This window comes from Mytilus galloprovincialis, chromosome 5 (genome assembly GCF_965363235.1).
Source record: "Mytilus galloprovincialis chromosome 5, xbMytGall1.hap1.1, whole genome shotgun sequence".
Lineage (NCBI taxonomy): Eukaryota > Metazoa > Mollusca > Bivalvia > Mytilida > Mytilidae > Mytilus > Mytilus galloprovincialis.
In genome coordinates this window covers 79,490,484-79,517,103 of record NC_134842.1, presented here as the reverse complement: position 1 = coordinate 79,517,103, position 26,620 = coordinate 79,490,484, and the positions used below count along the sequence as shown (strand labels likewise).

Sequence of the window (26,620 nt, the reverse complement as noted above, 5' to 3'; positions counted from 1 at the left end):
GACGTATACATTCTAAGCAGGAAGAAAAAACATAACGTCAAACGCTGACAGAAAATATAGGAGTCCTCGACTCAAAATATTTATAATAATTAACTAGTGTGACTACAACATGCATTTATTTGCATATTAGAATTTAATATATTTCCGTTTGGTCCGTACAAAAATACAAGAATGTTATTTAATAAGCTCCATCTGCCCCTTATAGTACGGTGACCAAGTAAGGAAAGTCGCTTATTTAAGGATTTTTAAAAACATCCATAAAGCATCTGTTGAGGATCAATTGAATTGATGGAGGTATGAAATGACAACAAACCTCCAATTTGTTTCAAAGAAACTCATCATATGAGGGCAATAACTTCTTCTAGGAAAATTTATTGTTTCAGTCTTATAACCTTTTTGAAGTTGCTCTGAAAAGTTTCACTAGTCAGTGTTTCTGTGAATTTATTCACAATCTATTTACTATAGAAATGAAATATGTGGGCTTATTTTTGCACTTGGAACTTCAAGAAAAGGACTTTTACATGTATATAGATTGTCCTTAATTTTTTCCAGTTTTTAATAAGGTACATACTGCTCTTGGCAGATGAAATAGACCTTTATCTTAATTAAATAGGATTGCTAGTAGTCCAGCATGTTGATAGGTGGATAGGTCTTTCCCAGTACTCCATTTTTCTCCAACATTGATAAATAGGTGCACAAAGAGAGCAGCAAACAACCATATTGAAATTTTTGCAAATTGAACTGGGAGAGTAAGCAGGTAAGAAGGCATCTAATCAGAAACAAATGAAATTGCTCTGTATAAAACACGCACAAGGACACACTTAGGCATACAAGTGTTGTGTAAGTTAAGACTATGAAGTCCAATAAATTTGAACCAGATGCTCTGCAGGGTGCAGGTTTATACGACTGCAGAGGTCGAAACCCTGAACAGTTGGGGCAAAAATGGACACAACATTCAAGCTTGATACAGCTCTGAATTTGGATTGTGATTAAATAGTTCACACAACATAGGTTTCTGACACAGAATGATTGGAACTTAAAAACTTAAAATTTTCAAATTGGACATTTACCTATTATTGTCCATTATCCAAAATCTAAATACATGGTAAGATTCAGCATATCATAGAACCCCAAGAATTCAATTTTTGAGGAAATCAAATAATGTTCAATTTTGGACCCTACCAATTTGATAGCCGGGCCAAAATATAAAAATCTAAATATATGGTTAGATTCAGCATATTGAAGAACCCATTATATTCAGTTTTTGTTGAAATCAAACAAAGTTTAATTTTGGACCCTGATTTGGACCAACTTGAAAACTGGGTCCATGATAAAAAATCTAAGTACATGTTTAGATTCAGCATATCAAAGAACCCCAAGAAATCAATTTTTGTTAAAATCAAACTAAGTTTAATTTTGGACCCTTTGGACCTTTATGTAGAACAATTTGAAAACGGGACCAAAAATTAAGAATCTTAAAACAGTTAGATTTGGCATATATCAAAGATTCCCAATAATTCAGTTTCTGATGAAATCAAACAAAGTTTAATTTTGGACCCTTTTGGACCCTAATTCCTAAACTGTTGGGACCAAAACTCCCCAAATCAATCCCAACTTTCCTTTTGTGGTCAAAATCCTTGTTTTAAATTTCATAGATTTCTATTTACTTATACTTAAGTTAGAGTGCGAAAAACCAAATGTCTTCGGACAACGCCGCCAATGTCATACCAATATACGACCAAAATTTTTTTAATTTTTGCGGTCGTATAAAAAGCAGAAAATTTCAAATTTAAAATACACTCACCCATCCCAACAAGTGTTATATTTGTAGTAATGTGATCCAATTGTACTACAGCTACTGTATGGCGTTTAAAATAAATAATTTTAATTCAATAACTCTGGAATGACAGTACAAATTTAATTTCATAGAACAGATTGTTGTTTTTTTTCCCCTTTTCTTCAAAACTTTTAATGAATTTCTAGAAGAAAAGAAAGCTTGAGGGCAAATGCAATGTCATTTAGGATCAACTTTTAATTTATTTCCAAGGTTCAAAACTCTTTCAAACATATTTGATCAGCATGCACTTATTTTCCATATTTTCCAAAAGATTGGTGATACAAAACTTTGATAAAAAAAACTTTCAATAACTGCACACGAGAGTTTTTTAGAAATTAATATTTCCTAAGATAACGATGACAGCGGACAATGGAAGCCAAATGATAGAATAAGAAGTCAAGTGAGCTTAAAATGAAAATCCTGTTTTGACCTGACTTACTCATGATATAGTATGAGTTTTGCTCATTTTTGAAGGTCATACAGTGATTTACAGTAGCTTATATCTTAACAGTTTAGTGTCTGGTGGACATTGTCTCATTAGCAATCGCACCACAATTTTTAATTTTTATATTTATATGATATTTATATGTTCATATTAACTTCTATTTATCCAACATATTGGATTGCACTCATATTATCAGTAAGATAAATGCTTTTCATACACTTTTGCTTTTCCACATCACTGATATTAATTATAAACTTTAAGAAGGGGAGTTAAAACTCACAAACAGTTTGTTACATATTTACTTCCAAGAAAATAGCATAACAGGCTACAACAATGAAGTAATACATCTAAACATTACATTAATGTTTTACATTGTTCTTCATTTTCACATTTCGTTTTCAGTTTGGATGATAACAGTTTCAACAAGTGAATAACTTCTTTGAATTACACTGGTATCCTATAACAGATGAAATCAGCAGAGTAAACCTATCTGATAATGATACTGTACTCTGATACAGTCATATTAAAATGAAAAACATGATTCAAAAGTTCATTTTTCTAAAATGAAAAACATGATTTTAAAGTTCATCTTATCTACAATAATGTGGTAGAAAGTTAACTTTGGTCAATTGTTCAATAAATAATTATTACTGACATCAACATGTACAAGTTTCTTCAATAAATAATTATTACTGACATCAACATGTACAAGTTTCACAACTAAGTGTTGATTTCCCTTTCATTTTGTTCAATCTGATCCTGATTCTGATCCTGATCCTTTGTGAGATGACTCTGGTGTTGCTAAGATCTCCTCATCAGACGGCAGCTGTAACAAAATAAAAAAAAACTGTTATTATACAACAAAAATTTTACATTAGATTATTCCAAATAGATGATGGAAAGCTGCTTAATGTCAATTCTAATACGACATGCTTCTATCACTTTGTAAACAACACCGTGATAAAATACTCTATATATCTATATTTAGCGCAGACTCTGAAATCTACATAATAGTATGTTACAAAATACCTCTTACAGATAAAATTAAAATTGAGAATGGAAATGAGGAATGTGCCAAAGAGACAACAACCCGACCATAGAAAAAAAAAACAACAGCAGAAGGTCACCAACAGGTCTTCAATGTAGCGAAAAATTCCTGCACCCGGAGGCGTCCTTCAGCTGGCCCCTAAACAAATATATACTAGTTCAGTGATAATGAACGCCATACTAATTTCCAAATTGTACACAAGAAACTAAAATTAAAATAATACAAGACTAACAAAGGCCAAAACCCATTTGCAAATGCTATGCCTATTTTATCGTTTTAAAAATTGCAATTGAAAACAGACTACATCAATTCTATTTGTATTCAGATGTATAACAAACATAATTAATGCACAAGAACTCGGAGAAATCAACAAAATGAAAATAAAATAAAATTCCCAAAAAATCCATTCATGCTTTTGACGCATTTAAGTAATTTCAAAACATGACGTCAAACAAATGAAAACGCTAAACGCTGAATGTTTTTTTTGTTATGTAAACCATGAAGTTTGTATATTATTGCATTAAAATGAACTTTTGAGGTAGGGTTAGCTTTATTTTCTATCTTTTGCATTAAGTGCATATTTACTGATTTCAGCAAGTCAACATGGCGGCTTCTTATATTAGTTACGAAATGTCACCTTTCATTTGACAATAGATTACGAAAAGAATATGTAAATCAAAGGGGCAAATGTTGAGTTTGAGAATTAAAAGAATTATTTACATTTTTTCTAGCGGTTATTTACAAAATAATTCATGCGAGCTACATATTTTTATAATGTTTTAGCTTTATCTTACAGGGAGTAAAAAGGAACAGCCACATACATGGCAAACCCCAACCTCGCTTCAGTTTTTTTATGACAGTATTTGTCCTTTTAAAATCCAAGAAATCTATAGTTTTCTAAATTATTTCTTAAACATATCTTACATTAAACTATCCTATGTCATATCTCCACTCATTACATATTAAATAGAACATGTAAAGCATTTTAAGGGTGTACTTATAAATTATATGTAACAGAGAAGCGTCTATGTGAACAAAAATTTCCAAGGAGAAACTAATTTTAGAGTGGCATACGGGCCAAAAATTTGCAGAATCTGTAATTCAAAACAGAAGCAGGAAAATCCAAAGAACTAGGAAATCAAATTGGTGTGGCGTCAGATCAAAAATCTAAATCTAATTTGCACAACTTCATGCACTGTAGAAGAATCTGTGCAAGTTTGGTTGAAATCTATCTTTCAGGAGTTGCAAATTAACAGAGCTGCCTAAAATAACTGAAGACCACATAAGTTATCCCTGTGTCGTCCCCCCCTCCAAAATAATAGAAAAAAAAACATTACCTCTCCTGCACTACTAGACTTCTCTTCTTCACTTTCTTTTTTCTTTTGTTCCTTCTTTCCCTTTTCCTTTCCTTTTTTCTTTCCTTCCTTGGGCTTTGATTTTTCTTTCTTTATTTTTTTCTTCAGTGGGGCATCCGAGTCTGAGCTGGAATCACTTGAGATGTATTCTTTGCTCTTATAATTCCCTCCCGCTCCAGCTTTAGTATCAACTGCCTTCTTTGGACTGGATTTCTGAGATTTCTTCTTTTTACTACTACTTGATCTGTTAAAAAAATAGAGGCAGATTTAAAAACAATTTTTGCTTGATTCTCACTCCTAGATATTCATTTCAAGTGTTTTATTGTCCTGTGATGATTTATCTAAATAAAAAAAATGAATTTTTTTTAACTGAATTAAACAGGAATTAACTCAATATCGTAAAAATTAAATCACATTCAACATGTTAAAGTCTAAAATCACAAACGCAATAATAAATGCACGCAATAATTTGGGAATTTACAGTCATTGACAGTAGGTAAGGAATTTATCTTATTTTACAACTTTTTTTACATCGAGTCTATGGGAGAGAAATTCTCACTTTAACAGTGCTTATTGAAAATTGACCAAAAAAACTTTAAGGTAGGCTATTTCTAAGTTTAAAATAAAGGATAGGCAGGGAAATGGGAAACACACATATTTTAATATTTTGCCAGATTGAAATTGTACAGAATGCCCAGTGATGTGGTTTCCATTTGTGAAATGCAACTGACAATTTATCAATTACTTAATACACTTTGGAAACTTTCCCGGAATACTCATATTGTAGAACTTACAGTCTGCTGTCTTCTCCGTCACCACTTTCCTCACCACTGCCTGCTTCAGGTTTATTTTTTAGATATTCCTCCATAGCAACGTTATATTCTTCCTTTGCTTTGAGAAACTTCTGCTCCCATTCCTACAAAATTTCCAACAGTAGCAGATATTAGTTTTACATAGTAATATTCCTCGTCTGTGTGACCAGAAATACCGAACTTCCAACAACTGTTGATGCTTATGTGACCAACCCCTTAGTATTGACACAGTGACTTTTGTGAATGCCAGACAAAAATTTCTTCATTAAACAATTTACATAGAATTATTCTTTATTATTTAAAGGAAATCTGAAATTCACCAGAACTCATCATTATTTAAGATTGAACAGCATTGACATGAAGTGAATTGTACAGGAAATACAAGTGAATGGTTTTTATCAATTGCAGAAATTGAAGGAACAAATGAGAAAGATAGTAATAAAGTGTGTTTCTTGTGTGTATTTCAGAGTTTAGTATGAGTCATTATCACTGAACTAGTATACATTTTTGTTTTTTTCACGCTGTAGACCCATTGTTGGCCTTTGACTGTTGTTTGCTCTTTGGTCGGGTTGTTGTCACTTTGACACATTCCCCATCTCCATTCTTAATTTTAGGCATATGACCACACAGAGAGATAGGATATTATTTGTTATTCAGGTCTCAGACAGGGTATATACTGTGACATTCCCGGCTTAGAGTTTATATCCCCTGAGCCGAAGGCGAAGGGGATATAAGCCCTAAGCCGGGAATGTCACAGTATATACCCTTTCTGAGACCTGAATTACACATATATTACGGATTACCCCTGACTTAATGTTATTTTCCAGTGCAGGTATTTGTTGACAACATGTATATTGAAAAACCCAACCTGATATGTTCGGCATACGTGAAGGATTTTCTAATTTGCTGTGAACATAATTTTATCGTGTATGTAATAATTTATAATAACACTTTTAACATTAAATTTAAGTATTAAAAGTGTAAAATGCGTGATTTTGTATCAAAAATGTATTATTGACTGAAGCACGTCATTATTTTCCCTCTGTGAGCCTCTGACAGTCTGATAGCTTTTGACTACGTCACATAGTAACCGGTGTTATGATGACGTTTTTGAGGTTCCAATTGGGGATTAAAACGTCGTATATACCCCGGCAGTTTCCTGAATATATACTGACATCTCTGTGTTGTTATCCAATCACAAACCTCGACACATTTGTAATCCGTAATATATATACATACAATGCACAAATATATAATGGAGAGCATCAGTGTCTGCGAGGTCTAAGTACTGTAAACATGGTAAATTCAGAAATTATTGCAATATTTTGAAAATTTGTATATCAATGAAACAGGATTTTTTCAATATGTTCAAAACTGCAAAAATTTAAATCATATTTTATACATAAATGACAAAATTGCAAAAAAAGCAAACTTACTCCTCTTTCACTAGCATCCATAGCTCTCCAAAGTTCTCCGCCTTTCTTGGATATATCTGTGATGGAAGCGTCAGGGTTCTTCTCTTTGATATCATTTCTGTTTGTACTGAACCACATCATATAGGATGTCATTGGCCTCTTAGGTTTGTTTGGGTCAACATCTTTCTTCTGCTTCTTCTTCTTTCTTGTTGAACCTTCTTTCTGCAAATGAAGTAAAGAATTCATTAATTTTCATGGGCACCAATTTTAATGCATTAATGAACAATTGTGTTTTTGTTGTTGTATAATTTTGTGGTGTTTTAAAAATCTGCATATAAGCCTTTAGAAAATTGTTCTTAGAATTTAAATTCTTGGTTCATCTGATTCAACGAAATCCACAAAAATTGGTATACCACTTATAATTGTGAATTTAAAGTAATGTTAATTTTAAATTGTTTTCAAAGACTAGGAAGATGTTTAAATATTTTACCACAGTTTTAGCCGTTTTAGACTTCTTTTCCTTCTTTTCCTTTTCTTTCTTCTCTTTCTGTTGTTTCTTTTTCTCTGCCCTTTTTTCTTTGGCTTCTTCGTCTTGCTCCCCGTCTTCACTAGCATTATCTCCCCCTGAATCATACTCGTAGTCCGTTTCACTATCTGATGTTGTTGGGGGATTGCTGTCATATCTATAAAATTATCATGATTTTTACTTTGATATCCACAAAATGTATATATGTGTTTTTGGTTGTTAATGTCAGACAATATTAACACATGGCGACTGAATATTGCAAACACGTAGTCTCGATCTGGCATTAAGAACAATGATGGGGATATCAGTTAACTCTGCAAGATATATACCTACGCAATTCTTTTTGGACAAAAAAAGAAAACAAAATCTTATTACCACAGGAAAGCTACTACAATTCTTTAGTAATTTCTGCCTTGTTCGGATATCCCTCATTTTCAACTTCTATAAGATTTATCTTAATTTTCATGAAGACAATTAAGCAGAATAATTTTTGTAACAGGTTTAAATTACTGAGCTACAGATCAAAAGTTACATTTCAACAAAAAAATAGAAATAAAACATTATGAAGAATATTGAAGTAAAGAAAAGTTGTAAAACCCAAGGAGACATTCATGACTCAGATGTCGAAAAGTATCTGACAACATCATGGCAGAAAAATAAAAAAGTATCTGACAACATCATGGCAGAAAAATAAAAAAGTATCTGACAACATCATGGCAGAAAAATAAAAAAGTATCTGACAACATCATGGCAGAAAAATAAAAGTTAACTGAAGGGCAGACAAGTGCGCAAAACACTTCACAGGAAAAAGAAATTGAAACACAAATGCCACCAAAGTAGATGACTTTTCATAACAAAAACTTGTGTTAAAGCTGTTTCAGGATGCAGCCAATTATTGTGTATTCTTAATTAATATGTGAAAACTCCAAACAAATTAACTATTGGACTTTATAAAATCTGCACTTGGATAATTAACTATGCCACAGACCATCTAATTCATTTATTTTTGGCATTTTCAATGGCGTCGTTGTGACTACAAGAAGATTTCTACTTACTCTTCAGCCACTTCACTACCACTTTCACCAGGGTTGAATGATTCATCTAAAAAACATAATAATATTTTTAAAACCTTTTAATTTAAGATTTCTCATTAATATACAGGCAACACAAATTAAGGCATTAAAATATTTAAACATCATGATCAGTCTCTTATTCTATTAACTTATTACATATTCTAAGACTATAACAAGAATGTGTTCCAAGTACATGGATGCCCCATCCGCACTATCATTTTCTTTGTATAGTGGACCATAAAAATGGGATAAAATCTCTAATTTGGCATTAAAATTAGAAAGATCATATCATAGTGAACATGTTTAATAAGTTTAAAGTTGATTGGACTTCAACTTCATCAAAAACTACCTCTACCAAAACTTTAACCTGAAGCGGGACGGACGAAAAGATGCACAAACCAGAAAACATAATGCCCATAAATGTGGCATGAAAAACGAATGGACTATTGCATTAAATGGATGTGGGAGGGTTGGAAAGCATTCTCTTGCGTTTGTTTGTTCTCTATTCCTGTCACAAGTGTTGTCACTTTAACTGTATTTTTAACATTGACCTAACAGTAGGAGGTTTAGCTAGCCATAACACTAGGCTCAATCCACTATATAACTTTCTTTCCTACATTCTTTTAATGGACTAGTCCTGTAGTAAAAACAAGAATTAACCTGAGCTGTCACTATCGTCATCCTCGTCCCCGCTGAATCTGTCTTTTCCCTCTTGTTTCATACGTTCTAAGTAATGATCAGTGTTTGTTTCTTCATTATCAGAGGCCAAAATATCCTCATCATATTTCTGTTTCTGTAACATAGAAAATAAATGTTCGTTTAACGAAAATATACAACTTTGGAATATTACAGAATATTTCATCAGATTTTATCTATTATGAATTTCAATAGAACAGGAACCTTTACCGTTCCATCATAAACCTTAAATTACTCAAACATGCAGTAAGGCCAAAAAATAATGCGTGTTTCCTATAACATCTTTGAAAAAAATAGAATAGGTGGGTAGGCAATATCATTTTATTTTACATTTTAATTTTAGTTGGTTACTACTAGGGAATCAGTCTGACTTTAACTGTACTTGTTCCAAAATAGCATAAAAAGTTTTAGGGTATATATAGTTAGAGGACACAAATGTTTTTTGTTTTTTTTTGGCCTAAGGACTGTTTCAAATTTACATTTAGATCATTTTGTTATCTGACAATATCAGTTTATTTTAGATCTATGAGTTTGACTGTCCCTCTGGCACTTTTTTAAAGCGTGGTATAATTATGGTGTATTATTAAAGTTCTTTTTTTTAAATTTTATTTTTGACAGTTGTTGATTTAGTCCAAAACATGACTTATTCACCTCCTACAAGACTTCCAATTTAAATTTTGTGATTTCTTACACCAAACATATTTGAGTTTCATTTTTGCAAGCCCTGAATCTGATCGTCTATTAAAATCAATTAACTTGAAGAAATATTTGTATGATTTTTTGTCTTCATCACAAAATTATTGTGGAAATAAATTCCTGTAGAAAATTTCCCCAATTGCAGTATACATGGATGCATCTTACCGATTTGCCTCCAATGTTTTTAACAGACAGTTTCTTCTGTGAAACAAAATCATACAGTTTTCCATATTCATCTCTACAAAATAAAAACATAATACTTATTAACCTTTAAACTTAACAAGTATTATACGAGTATTGCATGGCAAAAAATATATTTGTATTTCTATATTTCAATAGCATATATCTTCATCATTGAAAATTTAACATTTTTAATGCCTCTACAAATTATTTTGTTGTACATGAAACATACGTCCTCGAATAGTGGTGGTTGGAAGGTTTTGACCACTCGAATAGTGGTGGTTGGAAGGTTTTGACCACTCCAATAGTGGTGGTTGGAAGGTTTTGACCACTAGAAGTGGTGGTTGGAAGGTTTTGACCACTAGAATAGTGGTGGTTGGAAGGTTTTGACCACTAAAATAGTGGTGGTTGGAAGGTTTTGACCAATAGAGTAGTGGTGGTTGGAAGGTTTTGACCACTAGAATAGTGGTGGTTGGAAGGTTTTGACCACTCAAGTAGTGGTGGTTGGAAGGTTTTGACCACTAGAATTTAGCAAAGGATCAACACAATTCTGATATTTTGCAATTAAATTAATAGTTAGGACCCCCAGGGTAAAATTGATTTCAAGAACTCTGGTTAATTTTTCCTAGGTTTACTCCTTGACCAGTAAGACTTGTAATGCAAAACATTAATTCAAAATTTAAACAGTACGACCTACTTTTCTATACCAACAAAGTTGTATGTTGTCCCAGATTTAGTCTCTACATCAAAATCAAAAGATCTTGTATTCCCAGCACTTCTGGCAAAGTTAACGTTACCGATTTCATCAAATCTGATATGCATTGGTGGTTTATGTACGAAGATAAAACCTCTTTCTAAGGGATACAGGAAACCAGTCGCAGCCTTGTATGAACAGCCAATAGCCTGGGCACCAGAATTCCTACAAAATATAAAGTATACAACTTTGAAGATACTATTTTATATCCCAATCATAAGTAGCTGTGAATATGTTTTAATCATGTACAATATTTACAATTCAGAACATCTTTACTGTTAAATTAAGCTGACTTTCAAGACTATGATTCAGTGGTTGTCTTTGGTTTAAGTCTGTCACATTATTTTTTGTTTTTGCTATTGTTTATAAATTAGGCTGTAAGTTTTCTTTTTTAACATGTTTAAATTATTTCCCATTTTTAATATTTAAGTATTTTATTGTTGACAATATGGATTCTTTGTTGTAGGCTGTATAGTGACCTATAATTGTGTGTGTCCACATCATTTACTCTGGTTGATAGCTGTCTCATTGGACATCATAGCACATCAAATTACCTTTATTTTAAAAAAACCTTTTTCATATATATCTAATTTTTTTTCTATTAGAGCATATATACAATTGAATAGAAAGAAATTGAACAAGAACATTTTTAAATCATCTCTACCTAAATTCATATCTACTTAAATATACATACGATTTAAACGTCCCTGGTACTGTTATTTTTCTCGTCGTGACAGATTTGAATATTCTGCTGACTAATTCAAACTCTGGTCCAGACATTTCTTTCTGTAACTTTCCATCAAATTTAGTTTCCAACTCTTCTCTAAAATTCAATAACAGTATTTTCACATTTAATAGGACAAGTAATATTATCTAATTGGAATATTTTGCTTATTGGGGATTTTTTAAATTGTATTTCTATGGAATAAAGTATTTTAAAATTTGTTACTGAATCCAAGAACTCTTTTGTTTGGAATTAGTTTTAAATATTTGATTATTTGAGATTTAAAGTTGATCATGTTGATTGTGAGATTTGATAAAAATTGAATTTGCACAAAATAATACAAGCTATATGAAAATTACAATTTCCACAATAACTGATCAGTGCATCACTATGATTTTTTTAGCTAAACACATTATGGCTACTCTATCTCGCTGTTATTTTTACTCTTTTAACATGTTTTAATAATTTAGTATACTGTGCCTTTGCACATATTTCACCTTTCTAAACATTTTGCTGCTATTATACAATAATTAATTGCAAACAAACATTGCTAAAGGTTTTTTCAACAGAATTCGAAATGTTTGAATGTTTCTCTTGCATTTTATCTTAACAAAAATTCACCATCAGGACGGTTAGTATTCCAAACTGCCCAAAATAGGAGAGCAGCCCTCCATTGGTGCCTTTTGCCTTTCAACCCCAAAACAATGCACCCTTCTGCCTTTTCAAATTACATACACATGACATACTTACTCCGTTAAACTTAAATCTATGGTCATTTCATCTTCCTGGTTAAACAACAGGATCAAGAAATGATATCTGGTCTGTCCTTGTTTGATTGGGGGATCTAAACTCACCTGAAATATTCATTAGATATTATAAAGCACTAGAGAAGATGTTTTAAAATATCAACAATTTTTCAGAAATAGAACTAAAATTTTGATTTAGATCCAACAATATCTTAGTGTTGCTTAGTCTTTAGTTTTAAAAGGTTGTGTCTTGTGCACTATTATTTGTCTGTTTGTCTTTTTCCTTTCAGCCATGGCATTGTCAGTTTATTTTCAATTTTTGAGTTTGACTGTCCGTCTAGGATCTTTTGCCCTTCTTCTTCAAATATTATAACAATTATCATGATTATAATAATAACAATACATTGTTTTTAATTATAAAAGGTAAGCACAGTAATTTGCAACAATATCATGAATATTATCTTCCCTAAGGCCCCCAGAATAAATCCTTTCAGCAGAATTGGAGAGAAGGCTTAAAATATGTTAGCAAAGTCCACAATTGTTTTGTATGAACTGCTTCATGAAAAATATGAAGAATATTACCAAAACAAAAGGGGCAAGTGAGAAAAGATATTTAAATAAAAAGCATCCAGTTGTTTCAGTATAATAATATATATAATAAAATAAAGTTTTCATATATAAAGTATACATAAGTGCTAACATTTGACTAGATAATAATACTTACCACAAAGAAAACCTGTCTTCCATCTTTGTGTGGGAGTAAAAACAATCGTAAAACAGTTGTGTATGGTATTTTATAATCAAATGTTTTACCATGGAGCTGTAGGAAAGTGCCATAAATCTTAATATCATAGCGACCTCTGAAAATACAAAAAGGCAGTTTTAGAATATTATATTTACCTTTTATATCAAATTTATGAAATTTCAACCATCTAAACTGGAACATTTTTTTTTAATTTTTGTTGAACACCATAAATCTACTCTAAATGTCTATTGATATTTATTGTTGTTGAGTTTCTCTCTCAAGGCTACTACCCCTACCCTCCAATTTCCCTTTTTATTAATTGTTCTTTGTACACACTTCAAAGGAAGTATCTATACTTTTTGGTAAGTAGCAGACTTTTCTCATAATGACCGTAGAACTGTCCAATATATAAAACTTCTGATGTCATACAACAATCACTTTTAATTTTGACGTCAAATGTTGCAATATTTCACAGGATTTATTTTGTGGTTTTACATAATGGCAGACTATTTCCATACAAGTGTAAATAGTCCATATTTCGACAGTAACCTTACCTTGGTGTTAAGCACTGTACTTCACTGAGATTACAGATAGCATCACCTGTTGCCTGTATAATGTCTGCTTTGTCTACAACTTGGTTGTAAAATTCCTGTAAGAATAATAGAACTTAAGTCACAAATAACAAGGCCAACTACATGTATATTGATAATCGTAAAGAAATATTATATTTAATAAAGTTTTTTTTATCTTACTAAAATTAATAAGATCAGTTATTTATATAATGCAACTTCACTGTATTATATCTGGCTCAGTAAAGAATTTGTCTAAGAAAAATAAGGTTACTTTCTTTTTACTTTTTCTTCTCTTCCATAAAAAAAACTTTTCTTACAATTTCAGACTAACCCTTTGAATAACAGAGTAGTAACCATGGTAACAAATGCAAATTTTATGTGTTATTTTGCTTTTCGATGAAGACATTCGATTTTTCCCCACTCCCACTAAACCGAACTAGATCCTGTTAAGTATTTGAATATAGTCCATACCTGTACAGTGTCTTTTTCTGAATCTTTTGGGTCATTAGGTATATGAAATCTGATTTCTGTTAATGAGACTGCTGCATCATCATTCATGTGAAATTCTAAAGTTACTTCATTCTTTGCTGTCGTTGAATGTGATACATTATTTAAAGGAATTTCAAACGCTAATTTGTTGTCGATATCGAATTCTAAGGAGTTTCCTGAAACAAATCAACTTAATTAGCTATTGGTTTTAATATTCATTAGCTATTGGTTTTAATATTCATTAGCTATTGGTTTTAATATTCATTAGCTATTGGTTTTAATATTCATTAGCTATTGGTTTTAATATTCATTAGCTATTGCTTTTAATATTCATTAGCCATTGGTTTTAATATTCATTAGCTATTGGTTTTAATATTCATTAGCCATTGGTTTTAATATTCATTAGCTATTGGTTTTAATATTCATTAGCTATTGGTTTTAATATCTATTAGCTATTGGTTTTAATATTCAAACTCCAATTGCAATATTTCTGCACACCAAAAAAGAATTCTAGAACGAATAAACTAGAGGCTCTAAAGAGCCTGTGTCGCTCACCTTGGTCTATGTGCATATTAAACAAAGGACACAAATGGATTCATGACAAAATTGTATTTTGGTGATGGTGATGTGTTTTGAAGTTCTTACTTTACTGAACGATTTTGCTTCTTACAATTATATCTATAATGAACTTTGCCCATTAGTAACAGAGAACTATATTTGGTAAAAATTTACATATATTTACCAAATTAATGAAAATTGTTAAAAATTGACTATAAAGGGCAATAACTCCTTAAGGGGTCAATTGACCATTTAGGTCATGTTGACTTATTTGTAGATCTTACTTTGCTGAACATTATTGCTGTTTACAGTTTATCGCTATCTATAATAGTATTCAAGATAACCAAAAACGGCAAAATTTCTTTAAAAATTACCAATTGGAGGGCCGCAACCCAACACCAGTTGTCCAATTCATCTGAAAAATTCAGGGCAGATAGATATTGACTTGATTAACAATTTAACTTCTTGTCAGATTTGCTCTAGATGCTTTGAATTCATAGTTATAAGCCAAAAACTGCATTTTACCCCTATGTTCTATTTTTAGCCGTGGCGGCCATCTTGGTTGAATGGCCAGGTCATCGGACACATTTTTCAAACAAGATACCCCAAAGATGATTGTGGCCTAGTAGTTTCAGTGGAGATTTTGTAAAAGATTACTTAGATTTATGAAAAATGGTTAAAGATTGACTATAAAGGGCAATAACTCCTAAAGGGGTCAACTGACCATTTTGGTCATGTTAACTTATTTGTAGATCTTACTTTGCTGAACATTATTGCTGTTTACAATTTATCTCTATCTATAATAATATTCAAGATAATAACCAAAAACAGCAAAATTTCCTCAAAATTACCAATTCAGGGGCAGCAACCCAACAACCGATTGACCGATTCATCTGAAAATTTCAGGGCAGATAGAACTTGACCTGATAAACATTTTTATCCCATGTCAGATTTCCTCAAAATGCTTTGGTTTTTGAGTTATAAGCCAAAAACTGCATTTTACCCCTATGTTCTATTTTTAGCGGTGGCAGCCATCTTGGTTGGTTGACCGGGTCACGCCACACATTTTTTAAACTAGATACCCCAAAGATGATTGTGGCCAAGTTTGGATTAATTTGGCCCAGTAGTTTCAGAGGAGAAGATTTTTGTAAAAGATTAATTTAATTTATGAAAAATGGTTAAAATTGACTATAAAGGGCAATAACTCCTAAACGGGTCAACTGACCATTTTGGTCATGTTGACTTATTTGTAGATCTTACTTTGCTGAACATTTAAGCTGTATACAGTTTATCTCTATCTATAATAATATTCAAGATAATAACCAAAAACAGCAAAATTTTCTCAAAATTACCAATTCAGGGGCAGCAACCCAACAACCGATTGACTGATTCATCTGAAAATTTCAGGGCAGATAGATCTTGACCTGATAAACATTTTTATCCCGTCAGATTTCCTCAAAATGCTTTGGTTTTTGAGTTATAAGCCAAAAACTGCATTTTACCCCTTTGTTCTATTTTAAGCCGTGGCGGCCATCTTGGTTGGTTGACCAGGTCACGCCACACATTTTTTAAACTAGATACCCTAAAGATGATTGTGGCCAAGTTTGGATTAATTTGGCCCAGTAGTTTCAGAGGAGAAGATTTTTGTAAAAGATTACTTTAATTAACGGAAAATGGTTAAAAATTGACTATAAAGGGCAATAACTCCTAAACGGGTCAACTGACCATTTTGGTCATGTTGACTTATTTGTAGATCTTACTTTGCTGAACATTATTGCTGTTTACAGTTTATCTCTATCTATAATAATATTCAAGATAATAACCAAAAACAGCAAAATTTCCTCAAAATTACCAATTCAGGGGCAGCAACCCAACAACCGATTGACCGATTCATCTGATAATTTCAGGGCAGATAGATCTTGACCTGATAAACATTTTTACCCCATGTCAGATTTCCTCTAAATGCTTTGGTTTTTGAGTTATAAGCCAAAAACTGCATTTTACCCCTATGTTCTATTTTTAGCCGTGGCGGCCATCTTGGTTGGTTGACCGGGTCACGCCACACATTTTTTAAACTAGATACCCCAATGATGATTGTGGCCAAGTTTGGTTTGATTTGGCCCAGTAGTTTCAGAGGAGAAGATTTTTGTAAAAGTTAACGACGACGGACGACGACGACGACGACGGACGACGGACGACGACGGACGACGGACGCCAAGTGATGAGAAAAGCTCACTTGGCCCTTCGGGCCAGGTGAGCTAAAAAAATTAGACAAAAAAAAAAAGATATCATAGATTTTTATTTAAACAAGATTTATCATATTGTCTAGGTCTTCACAATGATCTTTTTACAGCTACAGGGCCAACAATTTTGGGGAGGGATTTTGTAAATTTAGTAGAAGAAATTCCTACAAGACTGGTTGTTATTTCTTATAGCCTAGACTTGTCCCAGGTTAGGAAAGGGTATAGAGCTCACGAAAATGTTTAACAAGCCACATGCTGTAAATGCCTGTCTTGTTTTTGTCCCAACTCAGGAGTCTTTTAATTCAGCAGGTGTCTGTTGATGTCTGATATATGTTTATCCTTTCTTTTGTGAAATGAACATGATCAATTTCTTAAATAAGCATCATTAGCACAACAACTTATTGTTCTTATTATGGTCAAGTAGGAAATCTGTAATGTGTAAATAAATGGAAAAGTAAGTTTATGCGGTATGGGCTTTGATCATTGATGAAGGCCGTACGGTGACCTATAGTTGTTAATGTCTGTGTCATTTTGGTCTTTTGTTGATAGTTGTCTCATTGGTAATCATACCACATCTTCTTTTTTAAATTAACATGATTAACTGAACAATATTAAAATACAGGTATTCAACAGGCACAAGCACTGTTCCTCTAATTATCCACCAAGTACGGTAAATTTAGAAATTACAGTGTGCATTTATTATTGATATTATGTCATTTAAAAAAAGTGATAAAATGTGATGTTAATCTCTGCCAAATTGAAAAAATAATCCTGTTAAATTCATATATAAAAAAAAAATTAAATGTGAGTTTAAATTATTGCAATTATAACCTGGTCCCATTTATCATGTTTATAGCATAAATACAAACATCACAATAATATCTGAATTTACAGTACATGTTATCTTTACCTTCAAATTTGGCCAGACCCCAATTCCATCCTTTGACAGATACGTCTCTTTTCTCTAAACTCACACTATAATATTTTGAAATGAAAGATGCAAGCTTCTCAAAGTCCTGAAAGACAAAAATATCTCAACATACTAAAGTATCTGGGCTTTCTATAAATCTAAAGCAGTTGCACTGGGTGCAAGCTTCTCAAAGTCCTGAAACACAAAAATATCTCAAAATACAAAAGTATCTGGGCTTTCTATAAATCTAAAACAGTTGCACTGGGTGCAAGCTTCTCAAAGTCCTGAAACACAAAAATATCTCAACATACAAAAACATCTGGGCTTTCTATAAATCTAACACATTTATTAATGGTCTCATGTTCATCTTTTTTTTCTGATCTAAGATATAAAAGTAAAACCAACAAATAAGTTATGATAAAATGAATAAACTACCATTATCAAGAAAATATATTTTACACCGAAAAAATTGAACAACAAGCATGACTAGCTTACAGTAACTGTGAGTACTCTCAGATCAGAACTTTGTGTCTTTTTATTGTTGTCCACATCCACCTGCTTTGTGCTTTTGTTAGGTTTATTTCTATTTGTATCTATCTGATGAGTTGAGTCTTTTTTAATTGATTTTTATAGTTTGTTCTTATGATGTACTGTTACACCACTGTCCAAAGCTAGGGGAAGGTTTGGATCCCACTAACATGTTTGTTTTTCCTTATTTTTTTTGTACATTAATTAGGTCGCTTGTTTTCTCACTGAATTGTTTTACACTTATGATTTCAGGGCATTTTATAAAGCTGACTATGCATTATTGAAGACTGTATGGTGACCAGTAGCTTTTAACTTCCGTGTCATTTGGTCTCTTTTAGAGAGTTGTCTCATTGGCAATCATACCAAATCTTTTTTATATCTATAATGAGGGGCCTAATGGGTTAGTTTCGCTATTGTGATCCGTTTTTCTAGATTTTCTTTCCTTTTTTTTATATTTTCGTGATCCATCATCATGGAAATTTGTTTTCTGTGAACCAATCAACTCGTGAATCGTGATGGGACACCCCCACATCAGGCCCCTCTATAATATATCAGGATTATCAACAATATGGTGAGAATATTACAAGGATAGATTTAATAACTACATGTATCATGAATCAACTTTTCTTCCCATTGTACTTACATCATCTTTAAACCCATCAAATCTGTGAACATTTCCATTGTTAAGTCTGAACTTTAAACAGTGACCTCTTGCCCTTTTCAACCACTCTGATGTATTCACCTCCATTCCTGTGAACTGTTCAACTTTTCCTGTTTTATTGTTCTTAAAAATTACACTATTGCTTTGAAGTTTTAATCTTCCTGGGTTCTGAAAAATAAACACAAAGCACATTTATTATGAATAATAATATAACAAAAATGTTCATATGACTCAGTAAATATTTGTATACAATTCCCCGGTGTCTGTATGCCCTGTGATATTGCGCATTAGCTGATTTTGTCATATCAACACAGTAACACAAACAAAATCATTCTTGTTATTGTTTTAGCCTTCGGAACAATGTGGAAGGGATGAAAAAGAATAAAATTGATAAGTTCAAGGGTTAATTAATAACTGCAATCCCGTGATTTGCCATATTTTCCATTAAAAAAAATACATGATCAGATAAAATTTGTTTTAATAAAGTCAAACTTATATAAGATTGAAATAATTTTTGCTTGCATCCTTGGCAGTGTATTTGGTTCAAACTCAGCTATATTTTGTAGTATAAAATCTTTCCTTTATTTAAAATATGCTATTTTTGGAAGGCATGCACGAAATCACCAGACATTGGAGAAACTCTCAGAACAGGGGTTTCCCTAATTTTGGACACACATTGCACAAAATCTAGAGGATGAAACCATACAAACAGAAGATTTTATGAAAAAGTATGTTATGAATTTGTTCACACAATATGATCCAATTATTGGTTTTATCAGTTGAATGCAGTGAAGTCATAAGTTTAGGTGCGCGGATACACCGGACTGCACCGTACATAAATATTAGCCTTTTCATCAAAATTTTGGTTTTTATAATTTTAATGTAAAATTAGAGTAATAGACAGTCAGAGCTCAGACATAAATAAGTCTGAATCTGCTTTTGACTCATAGAGGTCTAAATTTGTAAGTTTTAGGATTTGTCTCCCTTTAATGCAAGACAAAATACGACTTTATTAAGTCAAATATTGTTAAGCAAGAAATAATTGACCAGATTCAAAAAGTTGCAAATATCGACTCCTACAAGTCCATAAGTTACCAAAATTGGTTAACTTCAAGACCCACGCATATTTATAAAAAGGTCATGCATCTAAATCAAATAATGACACCATTGAAAGCCAATTTTTTGTCTTCTAAAGAAAAATATGAATGAGAGTCTAAAAAATCGGAGATAATGTTAATTAACCTTACAATGCAAGCACCTGGAACCACACTTAATGAGGTATAACATCTGTGTTTAGTAAGGATGTTCAATTAGATAATTAAATATAGATTGCTCAAATCCTTGTGAACTCTCAGACAGGTTTTTGCTGTCATAGCCATGATAGGTGGTGTACTTTAGCCCCCAAGTCAAATTAGGTTTTTTCATCAACATAAATAGACCTAAACAAGTCTGTCATTTTGTGACTTAGATAAGTCTAAAATTGAAAACACATTTTTATAATAAATACATGTTTTGACTTCTTTAAGTCAAAAACAGAAATCGACTTGTTTATGTCTGAGCTCTGACTGATAGATGAAAAAGCCTTTGTGAGACCTTGAAATATGAAAGTATTATCCTTTTTCTTAATTTAACTATTGTTAATCAATAAAAAATCACCAAACAAATAATCGTGCTTTGGTACTGGCTGTTATCGAAGGGAGACAATTCAATTTCGATCTCAATGTGTTTAAATCCCAGGAGAGATTAATTTTGTTACATGAGGGGATAGCTCATCAACTATAGTCTATTTTTAAACATCTAGATATTTATATTGCTTACCCATGTTATATAATTGATTCCTCACGTTGGGCTCACAAAGTAACCTTTAATAAAACCCCTTTATATGTATTTCCTATGTAATCTTTGTGGTTTTGTGAAAAGATAGTTTGTTTTGTGTGCGTTGAGGCCATATAGTTGAGAGTAAAAAATACGCATGGGAGTTAAAAACAAGAAGTGTGAAAAAAAAATGGCCATTATTAAAGCAAACAAAACTGACTCGTAATGTTTGCATATAGGAAACAAATCAGGTAACATAATATAATTTGTCGCCGAGTGATGGGTTGTTAATGGGTGCGAGTCATTGCGACACTGATAAGGGGTGGACAATATTATAGGAACTATGTAATGAGAGGAATAGAAATGAGAATTTGATGGATGAAAGCTTGAGGCAGGGTGGTTTTAATCGTGAGAAAAGTGTTGTTAAACAGATAATTCATGTTGATGAAAAAAACAGGAGTGCAGAGGAACAGAATATGGAGTGAAGTAGGAGTTTGGGGAGGGAACTTGATATCAATTCCTCCTGTCCACCAAATAACTTAAAGTCATTCAAGAAATAAGGGAGTGGGGCCCCAACATGTATGTAAACGGATCAATTATGCAGGGGATGCAGACCACAGATTGGTCTAATTTGACAACTGATCAATAAGACTATGGATGCCGAATGTAATAGCACTTTCTAAATTTTAAAAAGTGAAAACAATATATAATTTATTCAATAGTACATTTTTATAATTATGTAGACCAGAAGTAGAGAAATATAGCATTGACTGACTCTTATAATTAAGAATGCATTCGGCAGAGCACAGCTTCCACTGGTCGGATTGAACGTCAGTCCACAGACATCTCAATCATTCAATGATGTCAACAACCATACACAGCTTTAGCCTAGGCAGCCTGTGTAGCGCCACTGAGTGCTTTTAAACAACCATATTTTATCAAACTACTTATATAAAACTATTAAGTCTTTCTACAAAGGTTATACATTTTGTTATAAATGATAATCAACGATGCAAATATTGAACTTTACAACATAAATTATTATCTTTAACAATGAATTCAAAACAGCAATATCTATTCAATTTAACAAATATGTACTGAAAAGTGGCATGTTAATCGTTAAATTTAGAAACACGGAATGTCTATTTTTAAACAAGGGAAATAACAATTACACGACAATCCTGTCTTCCAAATGTATTTAAAAACATTTTCGTAATTAGAAAGAAAGAAAAAAACACACACACTGAAGATAACAATTGTTTTAGTTGCAGCAACGTTATTGTTGATAAACAACTGCCAACCTGTACCAGAAACAAACACTAGTTTGGAACAAACTATACACTACGATCGACAACTCGACCTAGAATGTTACTCACATTTGTTGATAATGTAAACAAACATTGATTTAAAAAAAAAACGGTAATATGTAGCAATTAATAACAATCAGAATGATGGAGTAAAGATCATCAGGAATTTGATCTGGTTTGCCGCCTGGAAATGCAGATAAGTGATATTTTACAAAATCGTGTTTTCGGGGGAAGTGATGAATTGTCCTTGCCAAAATTACAATTGATTCAGGTATCTTACATTACAAACATATATTGATACCACAGTGTTTTCCTTTTTTCACTAAGGGAAGGTGGGTGTTTTAAAAAAATCACTTGCAACCGGGTGGTTTTTTTTTTAAATGTCCACCCGTTGTTTTTTTAATTTACTGTGGGTGCACTCGGGGGTCACAAAAATAAAGATTAGTATAATATTCACATTTAATGGAGTTGAACAAACATAAATAGACGTAGTCACATTAATTGTCAAATATTCTTTGATTTAATTTTTTTCAACAATTTATCTCTTTTCTCTCTTCTTTCATTTACAATTTTATGTCCTATTTCTTGCTTTTGTGCCGTATTTTTGGCCCATAGAACAGTAGTATCCTTCCTCTGTGAGACTAAGACTATAAGCCATTTGAAGTCTTGCTCATATTTGTCTTCACTTGCGTGTCTTTTCCGTTGTTTGGTTGATTTTTGTTCAATTTCCACAACTTCAACATTACTATCAATTTTATTTAACTTATTTGGTCTAGTATTTTCTTTATCATCATCGTCATCTGCCTTTCTTGTACCCCGATTGATAAATGAAAACATTGAAATTTGACGATTGGACGCCATCTTTGTCAATGAAAACAAATCAACGAGGCGCGATTAGTATTCAAATTTTAACGGTACGGAACCGAAAAAAATTCGAAATTTGAAAAAAAAAGCCGACCACCTCCTAAAATCGAAAGGTGGTCGGCACACCAGGCTTAAATGCCGAATGGAAAACACTGTACCACGATAATACATTGATAATACTGCCTTGTTAAAAATACCTTATTGTTAAAGAATGCAGCAAAGGTCTATCGTCGACGGCCAAAGCAAAAATCGTGATGATAACGCATGCAATTCCGAAAATTGACCGTCTCCAAAAATATTAAATTCTAAAACAGGGTTATCGTCCTATTCGCGCCAGACGACTATTGAAAATGCTATAAATATTGCAACATCTATGACTTCTCATTCTCTTTGTGTCTACATTAAAACAATACTGTTAGCCAGTTGGAAATCATCGCTTCGAAAGTCGCGACTTCCGGATAGCGTACAGAATAGTATCTACACTGTGTTTACGGGATTGAAGTGTCAACAATTTGATTTAACTTTTAACAGTCTTGGTTGTTATTAGGCTTATTATTTTGAATTAGATGAAATATTTACGGTTTACAAATACAAATACAAAATAGTTTATTGGCACAAAACTATTGAAATAATTGGCAACACAATATATTGTTAAAAATCGTCTTTATTTCATTTTCAAATTATAAAAAAAAAAAATTATATTTAATTTTAATTTTTATTCTTATATTTAATTTTAATTTTATTTCTTATATTTAATTTTAATTTTAATTCTTTCTCTTTGAATACAAAACAATATTTTACATTTATCTATCCTCCATAAATACTAATATATCTGTACAGGTAAAATTTAATTCTAATCAAGCTGGTACAGATTGATTTACGACCTTCCACTTGGATATTGCACAGCAGGTGTTTATTACACTGGGACAACTGTCCACCAGTCTGACATCTAGACGGATTAAGGCATCCATAAAAATAAGTCCCTACCTGTACTGTAGATGAACACACTTAGGACTTTTAATTATAATAATTGATAAATTGTATAGATGTGCAAGAGCCTTGAACCCCTATTCATAAGAATAAGTAATAGACAGGTCTGTACTCATCAGTATCAGACTCATAAGTGGGACACTTTTATTTATCAGGATTTAACTCTTGTTTCATAAGTGTGGAAATTTAACATGCATGTATTCAGCTGGTTTCAGATGTTTTCAATCAAATTTGATAAGTCGGTAGACATGGTACATGTACATCTACATCATACTATGATCCATCAGCACATTGATGACTATACATCGGCGCATCGCAAACAGACACTTAATAAAATATAATAACTAATTTTGTGCAATAATTCCAAAAAAAATTTGTGCAAAAACAAAACAAAAATTAACGCATTTACATTATTTACAAACAGGTTAGATATCTAAATATACTGTTAAACTGATCCAGGGAGTTAATACTGATGACGTTTTGTGGGAGTGAGTTCCACAGTACAACTGTGAATGGAAAAAAGCTGTACTTGAAGTAGACATGGTAGAAAGCATTGCCAAATTGGCCGATACCAACTCAAACCCACTCATGCCCTTGAATTAAGTCCCGTCATCTCCCTACTTATGTAAACTGCAAGCGCAAAAAGGTCTGAGCTGTAATTTTCATATAAAAGCTCTTAAGAGCCTTTAAATAAGTTTAAAATCTACACAAGTGCGGTGAGTTGCCAGGCCTAAAATATGTCAGAAAATTATTATTTAATTCCATTTTCATAGGTAAACAAGTTTGTCAACAAGCGAGTTGTTTACAATTAGTTAGACAATTTGATAGAAAGTTGGCAGAGTTAGTTGAAAGGGGCGAGTTGGTTGGGGTCTATTTCAGTATTTCAGTATTTGGATGGGGCCAGTGGTCTAACTTTCTATCGTTACACAAAACAGATGTCTCCACATTTTACTGATATTTAAGGTGAAAATACTAACAACTGCTCCTCTTATTTCTTGAACGACGTCACCATATTCCTGAAAGTCGCTCATTGTTAAATAAATTAAGAAATTGCTGATCTATTCATGTGCGTTTTTCCCTCAAAATAATAAAGTGGACCAAGCGGGATAATTTCCGGTTTGAGATTTATATTTGTTTCTGCTTACATTTGATTTATATTCATTAGTTTTTACATTTTCTTATGGAAAATTTCAAAAATAAAAGATAAATGTCAAAAATAATTCAATAAAAAAAAAGTTTGGCACATTTTATACAGGAAAACGGACGAAAAATATGATTCTGACGGTTCTCTAAATAGTAAGAAAAAATAGCGGGAAAAAGGTAGAATAATTGGGTAAAAACCTGTACTGTGTATCCGTACCTGACCCAGGATATACCTGGGTGTACACAAACATGTATTCACAAATATATTTTATAAATACACCCAGTAAAATATAACAGTTGGCCAATTCGATTTAAAACGAAGAAGAGTGTGCGGATTCGATTCGAATTCAATTCAAATTAAATATACGTGTGAACGAGGCATTAGTGTAAATTCTTGTTATAATGAAATTAATTATGATTTTTTTTTCTAGAGGACGTTTATCGCAAAATTTTATTTTCATTGTGATAATGTTGATTTTGAAGTTGTCAAAATCGTTCCATGTTTCGGGTTGACTTTTTCAATGCAAGTACCAAAAAGATATTAGTTAAAAGGCATGTCGTATCGTCGTGTCATATGTTTTCGTATCAACCACATTTCGTCGGTTTCGGCTGCATACGCGTACATTGTGGCATGTTTTTCTGTTTCTATATTTAGAACAACAACACCACTACAACTTGATATATTTAAAACATATTCAACGTCGCTTTTTAAAGACGTTAGAACAAATTAAATAAAACTGACCTATTTAGCCATTTTTATTTAATGTCAAAAATACGCATCACTAGAATAGTTGTGGAAAAAAATTCTGAAGGGTTAAAATAAAGTCCAGATATGTTTTTTGCAAGTCAGACACCGGATCTTCAAGACATATGACTGTCATGTGTTTTTTTGGCCGTTTTAATTACAAACCATCGAGTTAAAATTAGCAGGGTTCTTATATAAAATGGTTGTTCAAAATCCAACTATTCAATATTTCATTGACAATTTTTTTTTATACATCCTTGATACATGAAGATGAAAACAGTCTTAACTTTTTATATTTAATCATAAATTTTGAAAACTGCATTTTATTTTAGAAAAAATAATGTATTTTGTACAAACCAGGTGCCAATCTGAAAATTAATCAAAATCTAAAAATTTCATCACACGAAACACCAACCTTACACTATTTACTAGTAATTTTTAGTACTGAAAAGTATTTAATAACTTTTTTTATGATTCAAGCGATCACCAGAACCACGACTTTAGAAAAAATTTATTTCCGGATTTTGTAGTCATTTCCTGTCCGTGTACTGATCCAATTTTTATTTCATACGAAAACATATGACGCCGTTTTTTTTTACATACAAAAATCGCAAAGTAATCGGAAACAGTAAAAAATCGTAGAAATCATTGACAAAAAAACTAGATACCTAAAATCAATCTACAGGACATGCTTTTTAAATCTGAGTAAACACCTAAATAAAAACTCAACAGTAAAAACCGTA

General features: G+C 32.0%; 1 protein-coding gene across 2 annotated transcripts; it reads right to left on the bottom strand.

Annotated features, from left to right (window-relative positions):
* Positions 1 to 2,817: 2,817 nt before the first annotated feature.
* On the bottom strand, positions 2,818 to 25,121 carry LOC143076457 (FACT complex subunit SSRP1-like). Of its 2 annotated transcripts, XM_076252247.1 has the most exons (18): positions 24,967 to 25,121; positions 18,996 to 19,181; positions 17,825 to 17,930; positions 14,096 to 14,289; positions 13,607 to 13,701; positions 13,032 to 13,167; positions 12,312 to 12,415; positions 11,532 to 11,660; positions 10,781 to 11,002; positions 10,069 to 10,141; positions 9,172 to 9,304; positions 8,494 to 8,539; positions 7,403 to 7,595; positions 6,934 to 7,134; positions 5,480 to 5,601; positions 4,668 to 4,929; positions 2,999 to 3,108; positions 2,818 to 2,956 (listed from the first exon to the last, which is right to left on the bottom strand). In XM_076252247.1, exons 1-17 carry the CDS (start codon positions 25,018 to 25,020, stop codon positions 3,031 to 3,033), a joined length of 2,334 nt encoding a protein of 777 aa, XP_076108362.1. In that variant the 5' UTR covers positions 25,021 to 25,121; the 3' UTR covers positions 2,818 to 2,956; positions 2,999 to 3,030. The 2 variants fall into 2 exon arrangements, with proteins under 2 accessions (XP_076108362.1, XP_076108361.1); XM_076252246.1 differs by having other exon boundaries at positions 2,918 to 3,108.
* Positions 25,122 to 26,620: the final 1,499 nt, after the last annotated feature.

Bases quoted from the DNA above. Each gene is read 5' to 3' on its own strand.
- LOC143076457 (XM_076252247.1), bottom strand. From the start codon at position 25,020: ATGAGCGACTTTCAGGAATATGGTGACGTCGTTCAAGAAATAAGAGGA. The intron at 5,602-6,933 runs GTAAGTTTGCTT...GAAATTTTGTAG, and splicing joins TGGATGCTAGTGAAAGAGGA to GAATGGGAGCAGAAGTTTCT. The intron at 3,109-4,667 runs GTAATGTTTTTT...ATTTTGTTACAG, and splicing joins AGTCTAGTAGTGCAGGAGAG to CTGCCGTCTGATGAGGAGAT.